This window comes from Chiloscyllium punctatum, chromosome 6, assembly GCF_047496795.1.
Source record: "Chiloscyllium punctatum isolate Juve2018m chromosome 6, sChiPun1.3, whole genome shotgun sequence".
Taxonomy (NCBI): Eukaryota; Metazoa; Chordata; class Chondrichthyes; order Orectolobiformes; family Hemiscylliidae; genus Chiloscyllium; species Chiloscyllium punctatum.
In genome coordinates this window covers 75,159,163-75,186,892 of record NC_092744.1, presented here as the reverse complement: position 1 = coordinate 75,186,892, position 27,730 = coordinate 75,159,163, and the positions used below count along the sequence as shown (strand labels likewise).

Below are 27,730 nucleotides of genomic sequence, written 5' to 3'. Positions count from 1 at the left end.
CAACAATTTGTTTTTGTTTTTGTTATAGTTCTTTCAGTTTTTATTTTGAAAAGTGACAATGTGTTCAAAGACTTTCGAGAGGGGAGGGAACTTGGACCAGGTCTGTGAGATCCTTTTAGATTCTTCCTTTTCAAATGCTTATCCCTTTTCTATTTCAAAACCACAGATGATTAATAGTCCCGTGTTCAAGAAATATGCCGCTGTGATTTTCCTAGCGGTAATGCTTGGTTTCTCTTCTTTAATTCTGTACTCGCCTGGTGTATGAGTGTGCAATACCAACATACATTGGGTAGATTGCTGCTATTGTTCTCATTTGCTGACTGGGTGTACAGGATTAACTTAGTCTAAAGTGGTAGGGAAAACCACTAGGCACTTGATGAGAAAAGGATCTTGTCTTAAACATGGTGCAGTTTATTGCATGTAACACAAGTTACATCTGTAAGATAAATTGTGTTCCTAAGACTATGAAGAGACTGAGGATAACAGGTCTATTCTTTTTGCGATCCTAAGATATTCTGCCTTTGCCCAACTGAGTCCCTTGCCAGCATCAGATTGGGTGGAGCTTATTGGAGTTTTCACCATGGACCCTTTCAGTATCATTACTTTATACAGCATCACCCAATAGCAGACATAATTTTTCAATATTTCCCATCAGTAAAGTCTTCACATTTTGCTGACTCCTTTTAACTGGTTTGTCAGTGCTCCTCCCACTCACCACTTTGCTGCTGTTCCTTCCAAAGCAGAAACTGCTGTGCCCAGTCCTGCCCCCACCCATTCTCTCCTTCCCTCTGCAGCCTCCATTCCCAAAATCATGGTTCATAATAATAACCAGATGGGGTATTTGATCAATACAAACCCCGCTCCCCCTTCCCCCAACTGAAGCTTCACTTAGCCAAACTGTATAATCAAACGTCATATGAAGAACCATTTCCCTAGTCTGCCGTCAGACTCTCCAACAGCACACAGCCCAGTCATACCCCTCTGTAGTAGTCATATTAAAACACTGAGCCTGTTGCTTCCCAGAGAGCCATGAGCCTGTTGACACTGGCACTAGGATGAGACAATAGATTTGCTCAGATAATAGACTTGTAATAAGTACTTGGAAATCGTTTGTCAAGTTAGTTGAATGCAGCGACATAGATTGTTGCTACAAAACATTTCACAATTGCAAACCAGGGATGTATAAAATAAAAGAGCAATTTTCATCAATAGGAAGTTTGTCTAGAATTAGCTGGTTAATTTGTGTTGTCTTGTTGTATCCCCAGCCTCTTTACTCTTTTCCTTGGAATTGAAAGACCGTTTTTTAGAGATCCAACATACAGGTAGTGTGGACATGAGGTTGTAATTCAGTCTGCACTTGATGTGGACACAGGGTTATGATGCAGTTCTACAATTGAAGTGAACATGAAGTTGTGGTCCAATCTACATTAATGTGGACACAGGATTGTGATCCAGATTGCAGTTGAGGTGGACATGACATTGTGATCCAGTCTGTAATTGGTGTGAACACAAAGTGGTGATCCAGTCCATAGCTAGTGTGAATGTGACATTGTGATCGAGTCTACAGTTGATGTGGAGAAGAGTCTTTGGTCTAATCTGCAGGTGGTGTAGGTATGTGTTGCCTTTCATTCTGGTTTATGATGAGCATCCTTCATCAGTCACTAGTTTGGTAGTCTTGGCCCAGGCAAGTTGCATGGCTCCAATTCTATCAGCATCTGGGACGTGATAAACCTGAAACTAGAGACAGTGCAGGAAAATGAATATTCAATTGCCAATACATTTACAGTTCATCCAGATTGTCACATGCAACTGATATTTACAGCTCTTAAGTTTAGTTGAAAAATGTGATGCTGGAAAAACACAGCAGAATAGGCAGCATCCGAGGAGCAGGCGAATCGATGTTTCAGGCATAAGCCCTTCTTCAGGAATGAGGCTGGTGTGCCAAGCGGGCTGAGATAAAAGGTAGGGGGGAGGGGATTTGGAGGAAGGCCGCTGGGAATACGATAGGTGGAAGGAGGTGAGGGTGAGGGTGATAGGCCAGAGAGGGGGTGGGGGTGGAGAGTTCGGGAAGAAGATTGCAGGTCAAGAGGGCGGTGCTGAATCGGGGGGTTGGGACTGAGATAAGGTGGGGGGAGGGGAAATGGGGAAGCTGGAGAAATCTACATTCATCCCGTGTGGTTGGAGTGTTCCTAGGCAGAAGATGAGATGCTCTTCCTCCAGGCGTCATGCAGTCAGGGTCTGGCGATGAAGGAGGCCAAGGGCCTGCATGTCCTTGGCAGAGTGGGAGGAGGAGTTAAAGTGTTCAGCCACGGGATGGTTGGGTTGGTTGGTGCGGATGTCCCAGAGGTGTTCTCTGAAACGTTCCGCAAGTAGGTGGCCTGTCTCCCCAATGTAGAGGAGACCACATCGGGTGCAGCGGATACAGTAAATGATGTGTGTGGAGTGCAGGTGAATTTGTGGAAGGATTCCTTGGGGCCTTGGAGGGATGTGAGGGGGGAGGTGTGGGTGCAAGTTTTGCACTTCTTGCGGTTGCAGGGGAAGGTGCCGGGAGTGGAGGTTGGGGTGGTGGGGGGTGTGGACCTGACGAGGGAGTCGCGGAGGGAGTGGTCTCTCCGGAATGCTGATAGGGGAGGGGAGGGAAATATATCCTTGGTGTTGGGGTCTGTTTGGAAGTGGCGGAAATGACGGAGGGTGATACGATGTATCTGGAGGTTGATGGGGTGGAAGGTGAGGATCAGTGGGCTTCTGTCCTGGTGGCGATTGGAGGGGCGGGAAGTGGAAGAGATGCGGCGGAGAGCATCGTCGGCCACGTCGGAGGGGAAATTGCGGTCTTTGAAGAAGGAGGCCATTTGGGTTGTTCGGTATTGGAATTGGTCCTCCTGGGAGCAGATGCGGCAGAGGCAAAGGAATTGGGACTATGGGATGGCATTTTTACAGGAGGCAGGGTAGGAGGAGGTGTAGTCTAGGTAGCTGTGGGAGTCGGTCGGTTTGTAGAAAATGTCTGTGTTGAGTCGGTCGCCTGAGAGAGAAATGGAGAGGTCTAGGAAGGGGAGGGAGGAGTCTGAGACGGTCCAGGTAAATTTGAGGTCAGGGTGGAAGTTGTTAGTAAAGTGGATGAACTGTTCAACTCCTCGTGGGAGCATGAGGTAGCGCCAATACAATCATCGATGTAGTGGAGGCAAAGGTGGGGAGTGGTGCCAGTGTAGCTGCGACACTGTGAGTTGTTGAATATACTCAATCTTCTTTTGACACTAATATTTAATGTATAGCTTTTATATTCATGGCAACAATCTATATTTACCCTAGCAATCAAATAAAACTAAAGGAAATGGAAGATTTTAGGAGCATTGCTTGATTAAAAGCTAATCAAATCATTGGCGTTTAAGGTGTGTCTAAAGAGAGGGCCTCAGTGGTTAAAAGTGGTGAGATGAAGGGAGGGGGGAAGTGGACAAAATCAGAGCAAATAGTCCTGCTGCAGGGCATTAGCAAAAGGAAAGTGCAAGACCATGGGCAAACTCGAGTTTAATAGAAATTATTACTCCAGAGATGGCAAAGGAATAAATGAAGGTTTCCACAGCAGATGTGATGAAGCAGGCTGTTGCTGCAAAGGTGGAAGAACAATAAAGGTTCTGATGGTGATCAACGCATGACACAATCTTAAGGCACTATTCTGAAATGAGCAACGTGGTTCTCCCTGGTGTTCCAGCCAATATTTATCCCTCAATCAACATCACTAAGCCAGACTGGTTGATCATTTGTAATTCCTGTTAACGGGAATTTCTGTGCACAACTTAGCTGCTGTGTCTTCTACATTTTAACAGTAATCACAGTACAAAAAGTACTTTGGTTATCAAGCACTTTAGGTAATCTTGTGGATGTTGATAATGTATCAGTCTACTGCTTTAATATTACTTCATCCACCATTCCACCACCACCTCCCCAGAATGTTGCTAATGGTTGTCAGAGTTTGCCTTCAGTCATAGCTCATTTTGATTCTGTAATTAGTATCTATGCTGGATCAAAGCCTTGTCTCTCTATAACCTCTTGAGGAAATCTCCCTTCACCTTTTCCTAGCCCACTCTGCTGTTCCATTTGCCCCTTCACCCTTTCTAATAGCATAAAACCCTGTCTTTTGCACCCCTCTTCAGTTCCAATGTAATTAGATGCGAAACATCAATCAGAGGTGCTGCCAGATTCATAACCTTTAGCTAGCTCTTTCTGTTTTTATTCGACCTGAGTTTGTGGGAGTCAATAAACATTAATTAATTCATTTGTTCTCTTATGGGTCTGGAAGCTGGTGATTTCATAGGACACCCAAGGCTTAGAAATCGATAAGATTTCATATATGTTATTGCAGAAATTAAATCTCATGGGATAGGGGCTAGTGTATTGGCATAGATAGAGAAGGGGCTGGCTAGCAGAAAACAGAATGCATAAACGGTCTTAGTCTGATTGGCAGGATGTGAGAAGTGGAGTCTTTGTGGAGTCTCTTCTGAGGCCTCAACTCTTTCACAATTTTCATCATGATTTTGATTTAGATAGATGGCCTAGTGGCTGAGTGGTTGGCACTGTTGCCTCACAGCACCAGGGACCTGGGTTTGATTCCACCCTCAGGTGTCTGTGTGGAGTTTGCACATTCTCTCCCTGTCTACATGGATTACCTCTCAGTGTTCCGGTTTCCACCCACTGTCCAAAGATGTGCAGGTTAAGTGGATTGGCCAAATTGTCCTGTAGAATTCTGGGATGTACTGGCTAGGAGGATTAGCCATGGGAAATGCAGAATTACAGGGATTTGATAGAGATGCGCTTTGGAGGGCTGGTGTGGATGGCTGAGCGGCTGCTTTCACACTGTAGGGATTCTATTATTCTAAGTGGAGCAAGGGCATGGTGTTAAATGTGAAGACCTTACAAAGATAGGTAGGAACATATGTTGTAAAGAAAACTGAAGGGTTTTGCTGAAAGATGTAGACAAGTTTAATGAGTTGTCATAAAATCTGACAGATGGAGTGTTTTCATTTAATATAGCCTTGAAGGAATGCCTGAGACCTCAAGGAATGAATGAATAGGTGGTACGTATATTAACTAAGAGTTAATTGGCTTTGAATGATTATATAAATATGAGATCTGGTAATTAATTGCTTATGAGTTTGACTGAGGTGCAAGACGTCCTGGGTTCAAATCCCGGACAAGCCTCCAAACTGTTACAACACTGGGTAAACCACCCCCCCCCCCCCCCCTCCCCACTTCCCCCCCAACTAATTTAAACAAGCATCTACTAATTTGTCTCCTAATTTGTCTACAGAATGGCCTGGCTTTGATTTTAAGGTTATGATTCTTGTCACACATGACCATCACAGCAGAAAAATGTTGCCCTCCATCTACCCTTCAAATTCCTTAATACTTCAATCAAAACACCCTTTTAACCTTCAATATTCCAGAGAATACAAGTTTAATTTATGTAATTCTTCCTCATAATCTGATTCTTGGAAATATAAATTTATGGGTCTTCCTTCCAAGCCCAGGTCTATTCATTCTACACCAGATGGAGTTTATCTAGGGCTTTGTATTGCTGTCATAGCAAGCTCTCCTTGTATCCCAGCCCTCTACGGCTAATATTCTGGTCAGCTTTTTGATCTTTTTCAAAACCTGACTTTTACATTTTTTACTCTGTGATGTGAACTTGGAACATCCACTGTTCCTTAGTTCAGTATTTAAATTATATCAGATTTAGTCATTTTTGATCCAAAAAGGCTAACTGCACACTTGCTTGTTAAAATTCATTTGCCACAGCTATACCCATTCACTTACAATTACAAGAGATACTGATGGATTGTGCTCCCATCTATGTGACTTACTAGTTCACCAACTGTTGCATCATTGACAAGTTTAATATATGATTCTACATTGTGTTAACTAATATATTAATCAATATTATGAAAAGCTGAGGCCCCACATTTGTTGGACAATACTAGTCACTTTCCAATTTGTACAAATACCAATAATTCCTACACCATCTCCTATGGACTGATGGGTTAATAATTTACCTAGAGTCTATAAGCTTTAATTTTTGATGGCAATCTTCCAGGTGAAAGGAAGTCTGAAAGTCCATGTGATGTCCGTAGATGTTGGTCTACTTATTTTCAGCAATTCCTCAGAAATTCAACTAGGTTTGTTCAACATGACCTGTCTCTTTAATCAGCTTGCATTTTACTAAATGGGAGAGGCTGAATAGGCTGGGGCTATTTTCCCTGGAGCGTTGGAGACTGACAGATGACTTTATAGAAGTTTATAAAATCATGAGGGGCATGGATAGGATAAATAGACAAGGTCTTTTTCCCAGTCGAGAGTGTGATGCTGGAAAAGCACAGCAGGTCAGGTGGCACCCCAGGAGCAGGAGGGTTGACATTTGCCCAAAACGCCCTTCATCAGGGGTCCAAAACTAGATGGCATAGGTTTAAGGTGAGATGGGGGATATTTAAAAGGGACCTAAGGGGTAACCTTTTTCCACAAAGGGTGGTGTTTTTTTTGGAATGAGTTGCCAGAGGAAGTGGTGGAGACTGTTACAATTATAGCATTTAAAAGTATCTGGATGGGTATGTGAATAGGGAGGGTTTGGAGGGATATGGGCCAAGTGCTGGGAAATGGGGCTAGGTTTACTTGGGATATAGTCAGCATGAACGAGTTGGACCAATGGGTCTCTTCCTGTGCGGTACGTCTCTGAGTCTAAGATCAGTCACTCTCTCCTTGTGTAGATTCCAATAACCTCCCCACAACAGATCCTATACCAACAGGCCGATAAATTACATGCTTCACTTGCGCTTTTCTTAAATAATGATGTCACTTTTCAACATGCCCTACAACAGGAATTATTCTTGAATCGACAAGGTTTTGGAAGATTGTTGCTGATACAATTGCAATATTATCTCCTACTTCCTTAAAACAAGGGGTGGAAACTCTCAAACTCTGAGAGATAAAGAGATGGAACTCCAGCTTTTTAAGGAAAGGTCTCATTGTCTGCACACCCATCAGACGATGCGATCAATAAGCCGGCAATGCTAACTGTAACATCCAGCCGTTTATTCATTGCCCATTTATTTTTGTAAATTGGGAGTGATTTAATCATGTTACCATCAGTTGAAGAAAGAAAGTGACATTCCACTGACAAACAACAAGTTCTGACCATACCGGACACATCATTAACATAATCCTGAGGGCTGGGGATGGCTTTCCCCATCTCTGAAGTGCAATCCCAAGAAATGTTTATCTGAAAATTGAGGTGCCAAATACAATTGCTGCAGTGAACACAGCATTTCCTGTTTTTTTCCCAAGAGACCATGGAAGAAATTGGATATCAAACTGGCGACAAAGCCTGCGTTTGAGAGAGTGTTGGGAGAGCTCTGTTGTGTTCCTAACCTGTGTTGTCTCTCTCCTGGCAGCAAGTGATAAGAGGTGTCCTCCATTAAACGCCCATGATGTCTCTGACCTGGGACTTTTGATTAAATAGAGGCGTTGATTTGTTCATCAGTCTCCCTTACTCACTGCGCGATCCCCTCCACAACAAGACCCACAGGTTTACCTTGTTTAAGATGATGTCAAAGTAGGCTGTGTTCCAGTAGAGGCCCTCATTGTCCTGGATTTGCAGAAGCATCTTCAGGTAGCTGTCAATGTGCTGGCGTGGGGCAGGCAGGAGGTGGGTCAGGTGTATCTGCAGGAATTTCTCAGGAGTGTCAGCAAATTGTTCCACCTTCTCGTAAATGGCTTGGAAGTCGAACTGGGCCTGAAAATCTTCCTGGAACAGGTTGATCTCGTGCATGAAGTAGTTGGGCAGATTCTGGAGGGCAAGACACCGGAGCAGCACCACTACCACCCGATAAACCGATGATTCCAGGTCGATCCAGTCTTCCGGAGCTGGGAAAAACTTCATGGCCCACAGTAATACCATCTGATAAAATTTAGCAAAAGAGAAATTATTGAAAATTAGAAAATTTAGCATAAGTCTAATGTAAGGACTATGCCAAAATTGATATTTAATAGATTTTTGCAAATAATACACAAGCTCGGGTGGTACATTTTCCCCCTCTCTATTCATTTATGGCTGTAAGGATTGTCTAATATTTAACTGCCCTTGAGAAGGTGGTGGCGAGCTGCTGTCTTAAATCACAGCTGTCCACACAGTGTGGGTCCTTTTAGAGAGGGGGTTCCAGGTGTTTGACCCAGTGACAATGAAAGAATGGCAATACATTTTTAGGTCATGGTGAGGTGCAGTGTAGAAACAATCTTGGAGATAAGATTATCCCAGGTATCCTTCCCTTAATAGTGTCTGTGTCTGTCTATTCATCTGCCTATCAAGCCATCCATCAGTTTATCTGTCTGTCCGTCTGTCTATCCAACTGTTTCTGTCTCTATCTCCTACTCTCTCTTGTTCAGATGGTTGGAAGTTAGATATGGAAAGTGAGTTCAGTAGCTCCCCCCCATTGATCGTCCTGATGTTTATGTAGTGGATTTTGAATATGTAATTCACCTTGCTGGGCTTTTCCATCAATGGATGTGCTTGTTCTCTGACCCCATCATTTGCGATACATGACACCCAACAGGGCCAATGGGCAGATCGGACACCCCCTTTCCCTGATACAGTAATAGGATATGCCTGCCTTGTTTGGCAGCCTCACACTGTGACCATTTATAATCGTCAAGCCTTGATTTGGCTTGAGGGGAGACTCTCCCTTCAACTGGAGAGGAAAGCCTGCTTCCATGATCTGCAAGCCAATAGAATGGTAGCAGCACTGTTGCCTCGGCAGCACCACCTCATTCTCCCCGTGTGGGGCGGCACGGTGGCTCAGAGTTAGTACTACTGTCTCAAAACACTAGGGACCTGGGTTCGATTCCAGCCTCGTGCAAAAGTCTGTGTGGAGTTTGTAAATTCTCCCCATGTCTGCATTGGTTTCCTCTCACAATCCAAAGATGTGCAGGTTAGGTGAATTGGCCATGCTAAATTACCCATAATGTTCAGAGATGTATAGATTAGGTGCATTAGTCAGGGGTAAATGTGGGGTAATAGGTAAGGGGGAATGGGTCTGGGTGGGTTACTATTTGGAGAGTCAGTGTGCACTCGTTGGGCTGAGGGGCCTGTTTCCACACTTTAGGGATTCTATGATTCTACGACCAGGGGTGGTCGTCACTCCTGGCACTACATGTTGTCCCCAAGACCCATGGACTGGGAGCTGACAGGCCCTGACAAGGACATCTGAGATGTGGGTTCTGGGACAGGCAGGGTGAAAAGAAACATGGGGAGGGGATATAGTTGTGTGAGGAGAAGAGTGGACCCTCCAATGGGAGCAGTGTGACCAACAGAGGGCACACTCATCCAGCCCAGTCACGATGCTGTAAGATTTCACTGGATAATTACATTTGGATAATGGCAAGCCAGCTCTGCCATAGATAAAACACCCATGGGGACATGGCACCACACCCCATGGTGCTCACCACCACGTTCTCCCACAACCTGTCCGCAAGGAAATGTAAAAGTCTGCTCATTATGTTCTGGATTTTTCCCACTGGGGGGATCAGTCTTTCTGTGAACGTAGAGTAGCTTCTGTATTGCTCAATTTACAATCTGAAACAAGGCTGATCCATCAATTCTGTTATATTCCTGTCCTTGTTGGTTAGCCATTCCTGATCATGCCTCCATAGTATTAGCAGACTATGCACACAGTGGCTGTAAAGTAATTCAAGTTGACAGAACCCTGAAGATTCTTGGGATATCATTCTGAGTAACATTTCATTCCAGGTCTCGGGGATATGATTAGATAACATTACATTACAGTGTGGAAACAGGCCCTTCGGCCCAACAAGTCCACACCGACCCACCAAAGCACAACCCACCCATACCCCTACATTTACCCCTTACCTAACACTACGGGCAATTTAGCATGGTCAATTCACCGTACCTGCACATCTTTGGACTGTGAGAGGAAACCGGAGCACCCGGAGGAAACCCACGCAGACATGGGGAGAACGTGCAAACGCCACACAGTCAGTCGCCTGAGGCGGGAATTGAACCTGGGTCTCTGGCACTGTGAGGCAGCAGTGCTAACCACTGTGCCACCGTGCCGCCCACGCTGTGTAGAGCATCCAGCTGCCATCCGAGTCATGACTTATTTAAACCCATCAACCAGCCTACCCATCTGAGGGAGCAAGGGGATAGTTTGAAATTGTTTTACCTGGTGTTAGTGTTATAATTGAGTGACTAGTAGACATGAAAAATGTGTTGCTAGAAAAGCACAGCAGGTCAGACAGCATCCAAGGAGCAGGAGAATTGATGTTTCGGGCATAAGCCCTTCAAGAACTAAAAATCCAAATGACTTCACTCATTAGGGTAAGAATTCCTTCTGTCTCCTCACCAGGATCTAAAGGTGAAGGACAGTCTTGACAGATGCCTGTACAGAGTTTACAGAAAAACAGTTCGCTCACCTTGAGCATGTTAAATGTGATTCCCCGCTTGTGTTCCCCTGGAAGCCAGTGGTCAGTTTTAATTCTGTCCAGGAGGCACAGGCTGTCCAGGCGATGGCCCCCATCTGCATCTGCTTTCTCCAGCAACTTCCACATCGGTCGTTCAAAACAAAACCTGCTTGCAACATACAACATGGATCACCCTCAGTGAAGTTGCTTGGTTCTTCCTTAGCAAAGGGCATGCAATGGCTGAGAGGTATTATCACCAGACTATTCTTGAGAGATCCAGGTTACGTTTGAGGGACCTGGGTTCAAATCTTGCCATGGTTGATGGTGGAATTTGAATTCAATAAAGATCTGGAATGATTATCTAATGATGATCATGAAATCATTATCGGTTGTCAGGAAAAAAACGATCTAGTTCACCAATGTCCTTTAGGGAAGATTGACAGTGAGGAGAATATAAGCGGATTGGTCAGATGGACAAATCAGTAGTGAATGGAATTTAAACCTGATAAAGGTGAAGTGATGCAGTTTGGAAGAAGTAGCAACACAAGAGATTACTTAATGAGTGGCAGGAGACTAGGAAGCTCAGAGGAACAGAGGGATCTTTGAATTCTTGTCCACAGATCCCTGAAGGTGACAGCACAGGCAAATAGGTTATTTGAAAGGTAAAAAGGGCACTTGCCCTTTATCAGTCATGGCATAGATTATAAAAGCAGGGGGATTATGTTGGAGCTGTACAGAACTTTGGTTAAGTCACAGCTGAAGTAGTGTGTGCAGTTCTTGTTCCTGCACTTTAGGAAGGATGTCGTTGCGCTGGAGGAAGTGCAGAGAGAAGTCTCCAGAGGATGTTGCCTGGGGTGGAACAGTTTAGCTTTGAAAAGAGGCTGGATAAACTTGGGTTAGATTACTTGGACTGGAGAATTTTGCGAAGGTACCTGATAGACTGAGTAGAAAGCAACTATTCCTCTTAGTTGAAGGGTCAGTAAGAAGGGGCACAACTTTACAGTGAAAGAGAAGGGGTTTAGAGGGGATTTGAGGAAAAAGCATGTTCACCCAGAAGATGGTGAGGGTCTGAGATGCAATGCTTAAAGGGGTAGTTGGGATGGGTAACCTCTGAGGGGTGACCTTATAGAGGTTTATAAAATCATGAGGGGCAATAAATAGGATAAATAGACAAGGAATTTTCCCTAGGGTAGGGGTGTCCAGAACTAGAGGGCATAGATTTAAGGTGAGAAGAGAAAGATTTAAAAGGGAACAACTTTTTCATGCTTAGGTGGTGTGCATATGGAATGAGCAGCCAGAGGAAGTGGTGGAAGCTGGTACAATTACAACATTTAAAAGGCAACTGGATGGGTATATAAATAGCAAGGGTTTAGAGGGATATGGGCCAGGTGCTGGCAAATGGGACTATCTAGTTTAAGATATCTAGTTGAGAATGTGTATAGGGTGTGAGCAGGTAGGGAAAGAGTTAAGTTTTGAGGTTCTGCTGAGCATGATTCAGATCAGATAAGAATTTGCAGTTAACAATGGCATGCTGGAGGCAAGGGTAATGGGTTAATTCGGTGGAAAAGCATTCACTATGTAGGACTATTTAACAATATTAGAAGCATTCAGTATGTACAGTCAGTTAACCAGATGAAAAGTATTAATTATGTGAAGCCAGTTGTGTAACAGCAGATGGCTTAATCTTTCCTACTGACACTCGCTGATTGTAATGGTCACCCTATCAATATGTATGTTGCCTTATCTGGATACTCATCCCTGTAAAATTACGATATAACTCAGTAAGAGACTACTATTCCAGAGAGAAGACCAATAACTCATGTCCCTGTGCACATGGGTGATTGTTCTCTCTCCCTCCAGGGCCCGGAATAAAAGTGAAGGAGGTAAAACTACACTGTGTCTCTGAGCGTTTTGCTTCGACTGAGGGGGGAAATGGGACGACTTAGTTGGCGTGGATGATTTAGACCAAAGGGTCTGTTTTCTGTGCTGTACATCTCTATGACTGTAAGTACTGCACATGAAATGTCATAACATTCAAGTCTATGGACCGAGGTTGGACATATGGGACCAGTGTAGGTAGTTGTGTAGGTTTTGGCAGTACTGATATGATGGGCTGAAGGGCCTATTCAGTACTGTATGGTTCTATGAGATGATACTGCTGGCCTTACCCAGTCCAGCCTACATGTGACTCCAGTCTCACAGAAATGTAGTCAATTAGGAATGCACGATAAATGCATGATGCTCAGATCCCATGAACAAAATTTTAAAAAGCAGACATGAGGTAGGAATTGTCCTTGATAGCAGAATTTGTGATTAATAAGTATTGACATCCAGCAGCATCCAGATATTATATCTGACGGTGATTTGTTATTACTGTGGAGATGGGTGGTGATGAGAAATCATTTCTTCAGGGTAGCTTTTCATATGCATAAGTTAAATCCTTAGAAGGCACTTCCAAATTACAACTCCTTCCATTTCAAAGGACAAGAGCAGCAGACATGGGAGTACCACCACCTACAAGTTCCTCTCCAAGCAATGCGACATCCTGTATTGAAAATATGTTGAGACCTTCACTGGATTCAATGTGTGCTAGCACAGGGAGTCACTCAAGCTGTGTTGGCCTCAACATCTCAAAAACAACCCCCATAATTTCTGAGAGATGGATATCTACCAAATTGGACAACCCACACTTTGTCCATTAACACAGTTAATAATTACTTTAAATAGTGTATTCCTTATATTGATGCAACTAACCAAGAAGTTCAAATTGTTCAAAACTGAGCTTCCTGTCACTGAAGACAAATACAAATGTCAGTGAAAACAAACAAGGTCAAAAGCCAAACTTGACTTTGGCAAAGGGCAAGATCCCCTGAAAGGTTACTACTGTCATCATTGATTAACATAATTTCATTTCTAGCACATTACTTCAAATCCAAATCATGCTGAGTTGATGGAATTGAAATATAAGCATCAATTTATTTTCAAAGTTTTATCTGCATCATAATTGACAAAAAAAGTTTAATTTCAGGGGAACATGAAAAGAATCCCAGAATTAGATGCCCCAAAACACTGGCAAAAAATGTGACAATTTTAAATAAAGTAGCTCAACTTGCAGTATCATTCATTCTAGCCAATACAATACCTCCATCGGTAATAAGTTCCATTGCTGATGTCTAGGTTCTCGGGTGTTGTTTGGCTGGTTGTCTCTGGAAAGCTGTGCCCGTTCTGAAATCCATTTTCAAGTAACTTTGCTGTGGCTCTCCGAAGTACTGGAATGATGTTAACTCGTAAGGGCTTTGTCACATTTCTGAGAACCAGTGTTAACCGAGGGCCATCGAAATTTAGCAAGAAAGCATTCACATCTCCTGTGGAGAACAGGAAATATACTGCAGTGAGAGATTAAGTAAACTGTGAGATGTTGTGTTATAGGTTACCTTTATTAACTCACTCACTAGTTCACGATATTCATTAATACCGGGTCCCTGTTCATTCATTCATAACCCTTTACTATCCTGTTATTTACTATAACATGGTTTCATTCATAAAACTGTGATTCTGTAGTATATGTTACTATTATAAGGTAGACCAAATTAAAACAACCCTTTCAACCATTACTGCCTTTTCACATCTTCAATTCTTATCAGCCCTTGCTACAAGCAGTGTATAGGCTTATTTACCTCTGAATAAGTGTAACATATTCAAAACAATACCAACCCCACCATAATGTCTGCACAAAAGATTATTATACTAATCAGCCCTTATCAAACACAGACCTGAATAAATTACAGAACACCAAACATTTTCCCCAATTTGTATGTACTAACTGGACCACGATCCCTTTAAGAAACCTACTATCAAAACAGCGTATATGTGAAATTGCATGAATGGATGAAATGCACACAGCAAAACCTAACACTGGGGAGACAGGATGCCAACTTACAGATCATTTCAGGGAACATCTCTGGGACACCCAAACTACCCAACCCAAACTACCACCCTGCGGCTAAACACTCAACTGCCCCTCCCACTCCACCAAGGACATGCAAGTCCTGGGCCTCCTCCATCGCCAAACCCTAACCACCTGAAGGAAGAACGCCTCACCTTCTGCCTTGGCACCCTCCAACCACACAGGATCAATGTGGATTTCATCAGTTTCCCCATTTCCCCTCCCCTATCTTATCCCAGTCCCAATGGTCCTACCTGTCCACCCTCCTCTCCTGCCTATAACTTTCAGCCCCACCTTCATCTACCTATCACTTTCCCAGCTACCTTCCTCCCAGCCCCACCCTCCTCCCATTTGTCTTTCAGCCCCCTTGGTCCACAAGCCTCATTCCTGATGAAGAGTGTATGCCTGAAACATCGATTCTCCTGCTCCTCGGATGCTGCCTGACCTGCTGTGCTTTCCTAGCACCACACTCTTTGACTCACACAGGAAAATAGTAGACAAATCTCACAACCTAGCTGCGGGAATCAGTTTAATATCACTTACTCTTTCATTAAGTACAAGTACAATTTCTAATTTATTTAGAGCATATAAGCCTAGTAGGTTTTACTAACATTTATTAATTTAAAAGACAAAAAGACTACCATCTCTTAATTAGGCAAGCAGACCAGACAGACACTCTTAATCCGATCAGAAGTAGCAGCCAGCATGAAAAGTCGTAGAGTCGTAGAGATGTACAGCACAGAAACAGACCCTTCAGTCCAACTCATCCAAGCTGACCAGATATTCCAAACTAATCTAGTCCCACATTCCTCCAAATCCTTCTTATTCATATACCCGTCCAGATGCCTTTTAAATGTCGCAATTGTATTAGCCTCCACCACTTCTTCTGGCAGCTCATTCCATGTCCCTTAGGTCACTTTTATATCTTTCCCCTCTCACTCTAAACCTATGTCATCTAGTTCTAGACTCCCCACTTTGTCTATTTATCCTATCCATGCCCCTCAGAATTTTAAAAATCTCTATAAGGTCACCCCTCAGCCTCCAATACTCCAGGGAAAACAGCCCCAACCTATTCAACCTGTCCTGTAGCTCAAATCCTCCAACACTAGCAACATCCTTGTAAAACTTTTCCAAACTCTTTCAAGTTTCACAACATCCTTCTGATAGGAGGGAGACCAGAACTGAACGCAATATCCCAACAGTGGCCTAACCAACATCCTACACAGCCGCAACATGACCTCCTAACTCCTGTACTCAATACTCTGACCAATAAAGGAGAGCATACCAAATGCCTTCTACACTATCCTATCTACCATAGTGACTCCATTTTCAAGGAGCTACGAACACACTCTCCAAGGTCTCTTTGTTCAGCAACACTCCCTAGGACCTTACCATTAAGTGTATAAATCCTGCTAAGATTTGCTTTCCCAAAATGCAGCACCTCACATTTATCTGAATTAAACTCCATCTGCCACTTCACAGCCCATTGGCCCATCTGGTCCAGATCCTGTTGTAATCTGAGGTAACCCTCTTCACTGTCCACTACACCTCCAATTTTGGTGTAATCTGCAAACTGACTAACTGTACCTCTTATGCTCGCATCCAAATCATTTATGTAAATGACAAAAAGTAGAGGGCCCAGCACCGATCCTTGTGGCACGCCACTGGTCACAGGCCTCCAGTCTGAAAAACAACCCTCCACCACCACCCTCTGTCTTCTACCTTTGAGCCAGTTCTGTATCTAAATGGCGAGTTCACCCTATATTGCTCACCAATGTCCCATGGGGAATCTTGTCGAACACCTTACTGAAGTCCATACTAATCACGTCTACTGTTCTGCCCTCATCAATCCTCTTTGTTACTTCTTCAAAAAACTCAATCAAGTTTATGAGACATGATTTCCCATGCATAAAGCCATGTTGACTATCCCTAATCAGTCCTTGCCTTTCCAAATACATATACCTCCTATCCCTCAGGATTCCCTCCAACAACTTGCCCACCAGTGACTTCAGGCTCACTGGTCTATAATTCCTTGGCTTGTCCTTACCACCAATATTAAATAGTGGCACCATGTTAGCCAGTCTTCCAGCACCTCACCTGTGACTATCAATGATAAAAATATCTCAGCAAGAGGCCCAGCACTCACTTCTCTAGCTTCCCATAGAGTTCTAGGATACACCTGATCAGGTCCTGGTGATTTACCCACTTTTATGTGTTTCAAGACATCCAGTGCTTCCTGCTCTGTAATTATTCAAGATGTCACCATCTATTTCCCTACATTCTATATCTTCCATGTCCTTTTCCACAGTAAATACTGATGCAAAATACTTGTTTAGTATCTCTCCCATCTCCTGCAGCTCCACACAAAGGCTGCCTTGCTGATCGTTGAGGGGCCCTATTCTCCCCATAGTTATTCTTTTGTCCTTAAATGTATTTTTAAAAACCCATAAGATACAACAATGTAACACCATGGTAATGGAATTCTAATATTTGTAAGAACTAAAGAGGCTATTGTAAGACCTGTATTTTGGTATTCTATTGCTGCCTCGATCTTGTGTTACTGCAGTTGTTGAATAAAGAAGCTACTTTTGCCACTCACTGATTTCAGTCATCATTTGAATGCAATCCCACAAAACAAAGTGAGATATTGGATCAAACGTGTATTGAAGTAGAGTTATTATAAGACTCTTGACATCAAGTAACATTGTCATTAGGGTTTCCTATTGTCTGGATATGAATGGACATCATAGAAACACTTCATATCAGCAATCCATGTCAGCAATGTTATCCATCAAAATTTGACACCAAGCCATGGAAGGAAGTATTGGGGAAGGTCAGAAAAACTGGGTCTGAGTTTGGGTCTTGCTGGAGGACGGAGTGGTAGTGAGGTGGAGAGGTATTAAACCCCTGAGTAGGAGCTGAGCTATGACCCTTTCAACATTCTTCCTTACTTATCACTTCAAAGGGAGTTGATCTGTAACACTTTCTTGTATGTATTACCACAGAGCAGAAGTAAACCACTGTTCCAAAAGACCTTATGTATATTTTGTCCCTTGATGGAAGCTGGATCAACAAGCTGTTGAATTGACTGCAGCAACTTGCCTATAACTTTCCTGAAGAAGGGCTTATGCCCGAAACGTCGATTCTCCTGTTCCTTGGATGCTGCCTGACCTGCTGCGCTTTTCCAGCAACACATTTTCAGCTCTGATCTCCAGCATCTGCAGTCCTCACTTTCTCCCCTATAACTTCCCCAGCCCTACATATGTTACTGCCTTCCTTTGATTGTTATATTAACCCTTGGAGCAAGCATGAAAGATAGTCAATGCTAGCCACAAACTCTCTATTATGGCTGAAAAATGATGCACCCCTTCACAGCCCTAAGCACTATAGGAAACAACATCGCTCTGCTACACTATTAAAAGCCTTTAAGACAAGGAACGTGAAACATCATTGATGTCAGCAGATTTAAAACCCTTTTGGACAAAGAGAATAAAGCAATACTGATATACTGAAGAATGAAAATCCTTTAGAGCAATGAGGGTGAAGTAGCACTGAATCACTGGAGAACTGAAAAGCTTTAAAGTAAGCAGAGTAGACTACAATAGGAAGAAATAGTAGCATAAATAATATTGTTGGGAAGATTTATTTTCAGAGATGGGTCAAAAAGAACACAGAATTGGAGAAAACAAATTTTGACACATAGAATTGCTTTCAAACTAGATACTAAATTAAATGATGAACAGGTAAACAAACATTTTGTATTAATTTGAGACTGCAGCTGATGCCATTGCAGTTTGCCAAGGCATAAGAAAATGCATAGGTACATTTGATTAAGTTTTATAAGTTTTTGATCATTACTTAGAAACTTTACTCCTTAAAGAATTTTAATTGAAGAATTTGACATGCAGGAGAATTGATAAATAATCTCATTAATGACCTCTACAGATGAGTGGAAAATTGTGACTATGAAACTTTAAGAGATAGAACTGTAGTTGAAAATACTAAGAGTCTTTGTCAAATTTATTCCATTCCAAAGAAGATTTAAGCTTTGGAGAAAGCCATTTTAATGGTAAGTGAAGCAAAATTCTGTAAGCAGCACAGATCAGTCCTCAGTGGAGAAGGACAAACCGATCACAGGAAAGCAACAGAATCCATTGAGTTCTTCATGTATAAAAGCCTGAAAGATGCACATGATAAAGCAATACAGACCATCAGCCAGATGTGCAGTTACTAAGAGTCAGTCTCAATGCCTTGAGTAAGGAAATATGCCAATTTATTAAATGAAAATTATATTATTTTGTTTACAGTATGACTCCTCTTCACAGCAGCTCTGGCTTGAAACAGTTTGACTCGAAATGTTAACTTTGCTTCTCTCTCTTTGGACACTGTTGAGTTTCTCCAACATTTTCTGTTTTTATAAAGGACCAAATGTCCGTGTAGTGATTAAGACCGGGTGGACATCATTGACTATGAGGTCCTTGATTGGCTCAGGTTAACAACCCCAATCAAAAGACACTGGATGATCAATATTAACTAGGGATTTAGAATCGCCTCAGTCCATTTGGCTGACTTCAAGCTGGCTGGCTCCAGCCAGTATACTGTGCACAAGTAAATAAAGAGTGACTTGGTGCTAGAATACCACCCTCTGTGCAGTTATTTCAGACTGGCTCAGCAGAAATGACATTTTCCACAAGGGACATCCAAGAGATAAAATGTCACTCACCACTTAACAAACCTCATAGGATCCAGAACAGAATCAAATTCAACAATCCTCAGGCCAAAGACCCACTGATCCTCCAAGTCTGAAAAGTATGTATTCTGAAAGAATTGTGAAACCAACAAACTGTCTGAATTTGTCAAAACAAAGACTCTTGGGTGACTTTTGTTGGAATAGTGGATAAATGTAATTATATACATGATTGTTAATTTTAGTTAAAACAATACTGTAAAATGTTCTGAATGGGTTAATACTGAAGACTGTATTAAGCGCCAACCATTCTCATAATGTTAAAGGACTTGATTGAAGAAAGGCAGAACAACTTAGGAACTCAAACGGGATAGATCTGTTATCCTAGATCTCCAAACAGTTTTAGAAACTCACTAATGTAACTTGTACCTGATTGTTATCATGCAATGAAGCGCATTTTGCTTACGGTGATAGCCTGTTCTCATTAGACTATAAAATAATTTCCTCTAACTGCTATAGACCAAACAAGCTGGCAGATCCAGTCAGAAAAGGAGGATGGTGGTGTCTATCTGGCTAGCCACCTACTGGCTGTGGTTATCTTCACATGCTGATATGATGGAGTTTTAACAGTAGATGAGCTGTGAGAGGGGTGAGGTCAGACAATGTAAGAGGTAGATGCAAGTGGTCACACTGTGAATATAAGGGTAGATACTCATTGTAGTGTCAAGGTAGCTAATAATCTGTTTTAATTTAGACAGCTACTGGGAAATGACATTTCAGAGAATCTCTACACTGTGGAAGCAGACCATTCTGCCCATCAAGTCCACACCAACCCACCATATCCAGAGATTCTATGGGAAATTTAGCATGGCCAATCCACCTAAACTACACACCTTTCGACCGTGGAAAGGAAATCCACACAGACATGGGGAGAGCATGCCAACTCAACAATTGCCCAAGGATGGGATTGAACCCAGGGCCCTAATGCTGTGAGGCAGAAGTGCTAAACACTGAGCCACCGTGCCATCCCCAAGTTATAATGCAACACGTGCACCTCCCAGTGCAGAATTTGGGGAAGGCACACCAATAACATTCCAAACCTCCATTTCCAAGTTGCTGATAGGAACATTTTAGGAACCTGCACTCAGACAATGTAACATTATTTCTATTTGGGTTGGGCTGGGAAGACAGGATAGGTTGAATTATTGGCATTTATGAATTAATTACAACCACACCAACACACTGCCAAGTTAACACCTGAAGTACTGTGTAACCCCAGTGCTTCACCCAGTTTGACCTCTCGTTCTTCAGACTAAAAGTGGAAGACATTCATTCTCCTGTTTTGTCAGAATGATAATTAGTCAGAGTACTATGTAATTAAAGAAAAATTCAGATTCTCATCCTTAATTGCATTTAGTCATATGCCGAAACTGGGATAGTTGACAAGAGCTGAATTAGTCACTGGATGAATTAGTAAATCTCAACTTCAATTGTGCAATAAAAACAGAAAATTCTGAAAACACTCAACAGGTCAGATAGCAAGGGGGAGGAAAAAAAGACTAATTGCGAACTAATAAATTTTGTAGCAAGATCAATACATTAGCAATAGTATGGGACAATAGATGAAGAAACATCTGTGAGAGGGAGGAAGAAGAGAAAATAAAACCATGGTGGTGTACTAAGCAAAGGAAGATGGTGGAACAAATGTGGAAGTAAAATAAGGTCCAGGGGCATTGTAAATGGTTACAGAACATCAACAGGAGTGTGAATGATGGTTAAAATCTAAAGCTGCTGTTTTCAGAAGGCTGCAAGTTGACCATAGCACAAAAATGAGGTGCTGTTTCTCAAGCTTAATGAGCTTCATTATTAAAATTGAATTATTCAACACTGAGAGGTCATTGAAAGACAGATGGAAATGAACTGTTCTCAAATTAATTGAAAGTGATTCAGTTTTTGAACATTTTAGGTGTAATGTACATTATGATCAGGTGAGTGCTCAGGTAACACAATACTGAATGAGATAAAACTCCCACTCGCCGTGCTGTGATGTCATCTCCCAGCAGATAAACCAGTTTTACAAAGTTTCTTTGCAAACCGTCTGGCCCAACCTGTTTTTGGAATCCTTGAAAAGAAAGCTAAGCATTAACTTCGTTTAGGGACTTTGGAGGCGGGGAAGGAACGTTTACACAGCAGCTATGAATACAGAGAGTTTTCCTTCATTCCATTTTTAAAAAGTTAATCCAAGATTGAAACTAATCAACACATTAACCCAGGAGAATGGTTGAGAAATCAGTGTCCAAGAAGCATAGTATCATGGAATTTGTAATACAATAGGCAATCATTTAGTCTCTCATACCTAGTGTTGCTTCTATCTGTTTCAGCTATCTACTCATGTTCACACATACATTCCTCCTTTTCAAATACTAACCCAATTCACCTTTCTATTAGGCTGTAACCTCCTCCTTAGATGACCTTCTGTGCTGATGCATTCTGCATTCCAATACACCACTGTGTAAAACAATCCCCTCTTCAATCTGCTATTATCACTTGTCAATGAATGGAAGAACTGTATTTGTTTGTCAAAATGTTTGTCATTTTAAAATCCCTATTAGATATTTTAATTTTTTTTTCTGTTGAAAAAAGCCAAATTGCTTTCATTTCACTTAATAGCTATAATTTCTCATTTTTGTCATCACTTGGTTGCACCTTCTCGAGTTGCGTGGTTGCAGTAACTATGCAGATATAATCTGATTAAGCAGTGATTGCATTCCAAAGGCAATAAATGCATGCTGTTTTTATTTATAAGCATAATTTTAAAGGTTACCTGACTTGAAGCTTGACATCTATTGATTTCCAGTTGACAAGCCTTAGCTTTAAAATTCTCATCTTTGTTGCAATAAACCCTCCAAGGGCTTGTCTTTGTATATAACCTTTGCATTCTACAATCCTTCAAGATCTGCGCATTCCTCCAATTCTGGTCTCTTGCAGATCCTTGTTTTTAAATAACTCTAACACTGGTAGTTGCAACTGCCTATATTTTAAGTTCTGCAGTTCCCTCCCTCCACTCTTCCACCTTTCTGTCTCTCCTCCTTTGAAGATGCTCTCTAAAACCTACTTCACTGCTTAAATTATTGACTGATGCATTGTTCTGTGGCTAGGAGTTGAATGCTATTAGATAATTTGCTTCGATGTTTAGTTGTACTAAGTTGATGCCACCAAGAATTCAATTATATAACATAAAGTTAAAGGGAGGATGAATGGTAAATTGATTGATGGGCAGGGAATGACATAGGTGTTGTTCCAATTAGACGGGAATTGAAAGTGATGTAAACTAGAGGTTACTGCTAGGTCATAAAAGTATACACGCACAACCACACAGATATATTTCAACATGGGCAAAGACATTCTCAAATTGCACAGAATTGGGATGATCAGCAAACAGTGGGAAGGATCTAGAGGGATGAAGCAGGCGGGTTAGAACATGTAGTTTCTGTGGAATAATAATTTTGAGAGTAAACAACAAAGCAATGTACAGTTTCAAATATTTAATATTCAGAAAGTGAGAGTGCAGGTTGATTAAGCATTAAGTAAAGGCTTTCAAGGTTTCAAAAACAGTTGTATAAGCCACAAAAGAAAAAGATTTTTAAAAAGTCATGGAGGGCAATCATAACTAGAAGACTGATTACTTCAGTATAATACACATATTAATACCAGAGGGAATAGACAATGTAGATTCATTAGAATGGCTCCAATGGCTCAGTGATTAGCACTGCTGCCTCATAGCACTAGGGACCCAGGTTCGATTCCAGCAGTGGGTGACTGTCTATGTGGAGTTTGCACATTCTCCCTGTGTTTGCATGGGCTTCCTCCCACAGTCCAAAGATATACAGGTTAGGTGAGGTGGCCATGCTAAGTTCCCCAAAGTATTCATGGATGTGTAGGTTAGATGCATTACTCAGAAATAAATATATGGTAGGGGGATGGGTTACTCTTCGGATGGATATAATGTGGGCTTGTTAGGCTGAAGGGCCTGTTTCCACACTGTATGGATTCTAGTTCTATAATTAAATTATAGCTATAATGAGAGACTTTAGATTCTTACATTGGTGTTCAGAAGGCGAAAAGAACATTTGGCAGATGATATTTCGGTTCTACATGCATTTGATTGCATGAATCAGGAGTTGATAACATGAAGTTGCCAAATATAAAATCGTCACTGAAGAGAAATGTATTTTCTGATCAAGTATGGGATAATCTTCTTCACTTGTTTTTCAAGTAAATATTGTTACAACTTCTAAAAGAGTTTTGAAGTAGAAGACAATAGGATGAGTTCTGCATTGTTGTAACAAAGAGAGAGCACTGACAAATGAGCCTAATGGTTCTCAATCTGGCCTGGAGCCATTTTGATGGCAATTCTTTTCTCTTACTAAGTTTTATGCAGAAAAAAAAGTATTTGTTCATGGATTGTGGGTGTTACTTGCAAGGCCAGCATCTATTGCCCATCCCTAACTGCCCTTGTGAATGTAGCTGTAAGTCATCTTGAACTATTGCAGTCCATGGGTGTAGGTTGACCCATTGTGCCAAGAGGGAGGTAATTCCAGAGTTAAGGATTACTGTTTTACTGTTGGCATTAGCTGATCACTGAAAGAGAGGGCTAACTGCATGAGGCATTCCTACAATAGTTTGATACGCTGTGGGGTCACAAGCAGCACTTGTCCAGCCTTGTAACTGGCAACAATGGATTGTGGTTTGATTGACAGCAAAGAAAAAGAGATAAGGGACAAGTCTGACAGCATATTTTGAGGTAGATTTATTTTAGGTGATGGAACAGAATGTCACCCTACATTTATGTAGATCCATTGCATCAGAGGTATTACAGTTCAACTGTATGAACAATGATAACAGAGATGAAGGAAACACCGACTGCAGTTCAATCAACTGTCAATATACCTGTAAACAGGTGATAGAGAAGGATAACATAAATAAAATGATAGACAGATTCTACATTGGGTGCTCTGTTAGCACCTGAATAAACAGTGGAGCTCAGAAAGCCTATGTTTTCAAATAAACCTGTTGGACTATAGCCTGGTGTGTGATTTTATTTTACTTTTTTCTACACCAGCACCTCCACAACACAAATATCTGCATACTTAGGGTTCACCTTCACCAATGAGCATTTCAATGGATCGATGTTCAATAGTGTATTGACAGTATTCATTACTCTCCATATACACCATACAGGAGCTCGATAGTAGTGCACTACATAACACGACTGGTTGTTATTCCCTCATTATATAGTCTATCTGATCTCTGAGTGGAGCACTAGTTTGTATTATACTGACCCACGAGTCCTTAACTTTGTCATGTTTCAGGCCATATGTTCACCATAGAGTTGGTAATTTTACGCCAGCTACTTGTTTAGAGAGGCTGAGAGCTCTCACATCGGCTTCTTACCTGGGTTAATAAAATTGTTCTGTTGACAGTAAACAATGGCTCCTTTAAGAAGCTCCTTCAGGACGTTTATGACTCTGCCAGGGACGATGTGCCCACAGCACTGGGACGACTCTGGAAGTGGATGGAAAATGTCACTCCCAGTCCATTTGCTTTCACTCTCCTTAGGGACAGTCAGGTAAGCCACCCCTTTCTTCGGGACGGCTTGATGGCTGATTCCATCTGCAATGTAAGGGGTGTCGCAGCTCTCTTCAACCCGCAAGGACAAATCGTTGAACCACAGACACACCTCCATATCCAGCTCATCAAACTGTGTTCTGATGGTGTAGTCAAAGCAAGCATGTGCTCTTGAGTAATCCACCTGGAACCTATAGTCCTGCTGCTGGACCCTGTCGAGAATCGTGAAGAGTATGTCTTCACATTTCTGTATATCAATGACCTTCATATCGTGGTAGGCTTTTATCCCTGACAAGTATCTTTGGTACCAGCCCAGCCTGTCACTATTTGAAGACCACATGCTGGCAGTGTCCTGAAGAATACCTGCAAACCTGTGGCCTTTTCTGAGCGTCTCTTGTCCTCCTACGAACAGCCGAGGTGTGTAAAAGTGTAAAGTTAACAAAAACTTGAGGACTTTTTGGTAGCTTTGGGCGGGATTTGGGAGTGCCACTGCTCAGCTGGAACACCGTAATACCTGTAAGTGAGGGCCAGCCAATTTTTTTTCTGGGAAGAAAAGGGGTTGACACAAGAAACAAGGAGGAGAGACAGCCGGGGGAAATCTTTAAATTAGTGAAGGGAAGAACAGCCCTGACCTTTTACCTTGGAAAAGTAACCTACTGCCTACCCAGACTGATGGGAGTAATGTCACTTTCATGTGCCTACTAAAAAGGGGAAAGGGATTGAAGGCTGAGCATCTAGAGTCATAGAGCCATACAGCACAGAAACAGACCCTTCGGTCCAACCAGTCTATGTCAACCCAAGCTGAAGTAGTCCCCCCTGCCTGCACTTGACTACCACCGCCCCCCCCCCCCCCCCCCACCCACACACACACACACACACCTGCAAGTGGCCCATATCCCTCTAAACATTTCTTATTCATGTACTTATCTAAATGTCTTTTAATAACTGTAAGAAATCTAGAAATAAGCCTGAATCTCAGGAGCTGCATGATCCACACTATTCTCAGTCCACCATTTTAAAATTTAAAAGGTTTAAATCTGAACTGCTTTGAGACTTCTCTCAGTGGTTTACAGTTTGCAAACTGACAGTGTCTTAATTAGTGGTGGAAGCAGATTCAGTTCAAGTGAAATCAAAAGGGAATTGGATACACAGTTGGAAAGGAAAATGGTGTGGGCTTATGGGGAAACAATAGGACAATGAGATAATTGGATAGCTTTTTAAAGACATGGACACTGTGCTAAATTGAAAAGTGTTGCACTGGAAAAGCATAGCAGGTCAGGCAGCATTTAAGGAGCAAGAGAAGCGATGTTTTGGGCCCTTCATCAGGATTGTGAGTTGGGGAAGGGGACTGAGAAATAAATAGGGGGGTGCAGTTTGGCAGGGGGCCAGGTAGCTGGGAAGGCGATACGTGGGAGAATGAAGATGATAGGTTGGAGGGGAGAGTGGAGCAGATAGGTGGGAAGGAAGATTGACAGGTAGGACAGTTCAAGAGGTCATTGCCGAGTTGGAGGGTTGGATCTGGGATGAAATGGGGGAGCAGAGAGGAGGAAACTGGTGAAGTCGATGTTGATGCTGTATGGTTGGAGGGTCCCAAGGTGGAAGATGAAGCATTTTTCCTCCAGGTGTCGGGTGGCTTGAATTTGGCGGTGGAGGAGGCCCAGGACTTGCATGTCCTTGGCGGAGTGGGAGGAGGAGGAGTTGACTTGGTCGGCCACAGGGCAGTGGGGTCATTTGGTGCATGTGTGCCAGAAATGTTCCACAAGTTGGCATCCTGTTTCCCCAGTGTAGACAAGACAACATCAAGAGCAACAGACACAGTAGATGAGATGTTTAAATGTGCAGGAAAATCTCTGCTGGATGTGGAAGGGTTCTTTGGGGTTTCAGATAGAGGTGAGGAAGGAGGTGTGGATGCACATTTTACACCTCTTCTGGTGGCAACTGAAAGTGATGGGGGTGGAGGGTGGGTTGGTGAGGGGCTGGGGGGTGGTGGACTTAATGAGTGTGCCGCAGAGGGAATGGTCTCTGCGGAATGCTTATAGCGGTGGGCAAAGAATATATGTCTCTGGTGGTGGAGTCTGACAGTAAGTGGTAGAAATGGTGGAGGATGATGCATTGTATCTGGAAACTGGTGGGGTGGAAGATGAAGACATGGTGGGTTCTATCTTTGTTGCGTTTGGAGGGGTGGGGTTCATGGGCTACATGGCCTCTGTGCTGTAGCATATGACTCACAGAGATAGACTATGGGATGGCCATGGAAGAAAATGACAATTTTTTAAAAATAAGTTACCTTTCTGAATGTAAGGTTAGGACATATAGAAAAAGAATAGAGAGAAATATCACAGAATGCAGTCTTGATATCTGTCACACTCCTATGACTCAGTAAATAGATTCAAGGTGTGCATGGGTACAGAATGAGTCTGGTTTGGTTGTGCAATGTGGTATAAATTGGTAAACCTGATACTCCCTGGAAAGAAGCCAGCAGCAGCGAGAGACAATGCAACTATTTTTTCTGGCATGTAAAGAATGGCAACTTTATGTGCAGGAAATTCCACTCATATGATATGATATGATATGAATTTTTACACAATCAGACAATATGGCAACCACTTGTACTGATCTTATGAAAATGCAGTCCTGTACAAATCTGTTCCTTGAAAATAGATGGCAAAAACTTGAAAGGAGGCACCACCACAGCTGTAATTATGTGGGACTGCAACCGGGCCAGCACCACTGCAGCCTCACAGAATAACAACTGGCTTAACTCACTGCAGTTGGTGGCACTGTTACTGAAGCACTGTCCTCTTGCTTAAGGCCCCTATTGTGGTACAGTGATAGTGTCCTTGCCCTGGACCAGAAAGGCATGGGTTCAAATCACACCTGCTCCAGAGGTGTGTAATAATATCGCTGAACAGGCTGATTAGAAAAACAGGTTTCTTTCTTTTTTTAAAAAAAATGTCCTGTGTTTTAATTCCACAAACTCATTCCAGCGTCAGGAATTTGAAAAATGTTAT

At 42.4% G+C, this 27,730-nt stretch overlaps 1 protein-coding gene across 1 annotated transcript; it reads right to left on the bottom strand.

Annotated features, from left to right (window-relative positions):
• Positions 1-388: 388 nt before the first annotated feature.
• Positions 389-25,169, bottom strand: LOC140479085 (protein mab-21-like 4). Its single transcript, XM_072572943.1, has 5 exons — positions 24,546-25,169; positions 13,601-13,823; positions 10,471-10,624; positions 7,577-7,942; positions 389-1,737 (listed from the first exon to the last, which is right to left on the bottom strand). Exons 1-5 carry the CDS (start codon positions 25,057-25,059, stop codon positions 1,636-1,638), a joined length of 1,359 nt encoding a protein of 452 aa, XP_072429044.1. The 5' UTR covers positions 25,060-25,169; the 3' UTR covers positions 389-1,635.
• Positions 25,170-27,730: the final 2,561 nt, after the last annotated feature.

Coding starts and splice junctions, on each gene's coding strand:
- LOC140479085 (XM_072572943.1), bottom strand. CDS start 25,059: ATGTGGTCTTCAAATAGTGACAGGCTGGGCTGGTACCAAAGATACTTG. Junction 10,625..13,600: donor GGAACTTATTACCGATGGAG/GTATTGTATTGG, acceptor TGTTGCAAGCAG/GTTTTGTTTTGAACGACCGA. Junction 1,738..7,576: donor TTGACATCATCTTAAACAAG/GTAAACCTGTGG, acceptor CACTGTCTCTAG/TTTCAGGTTTATCACGTCCC.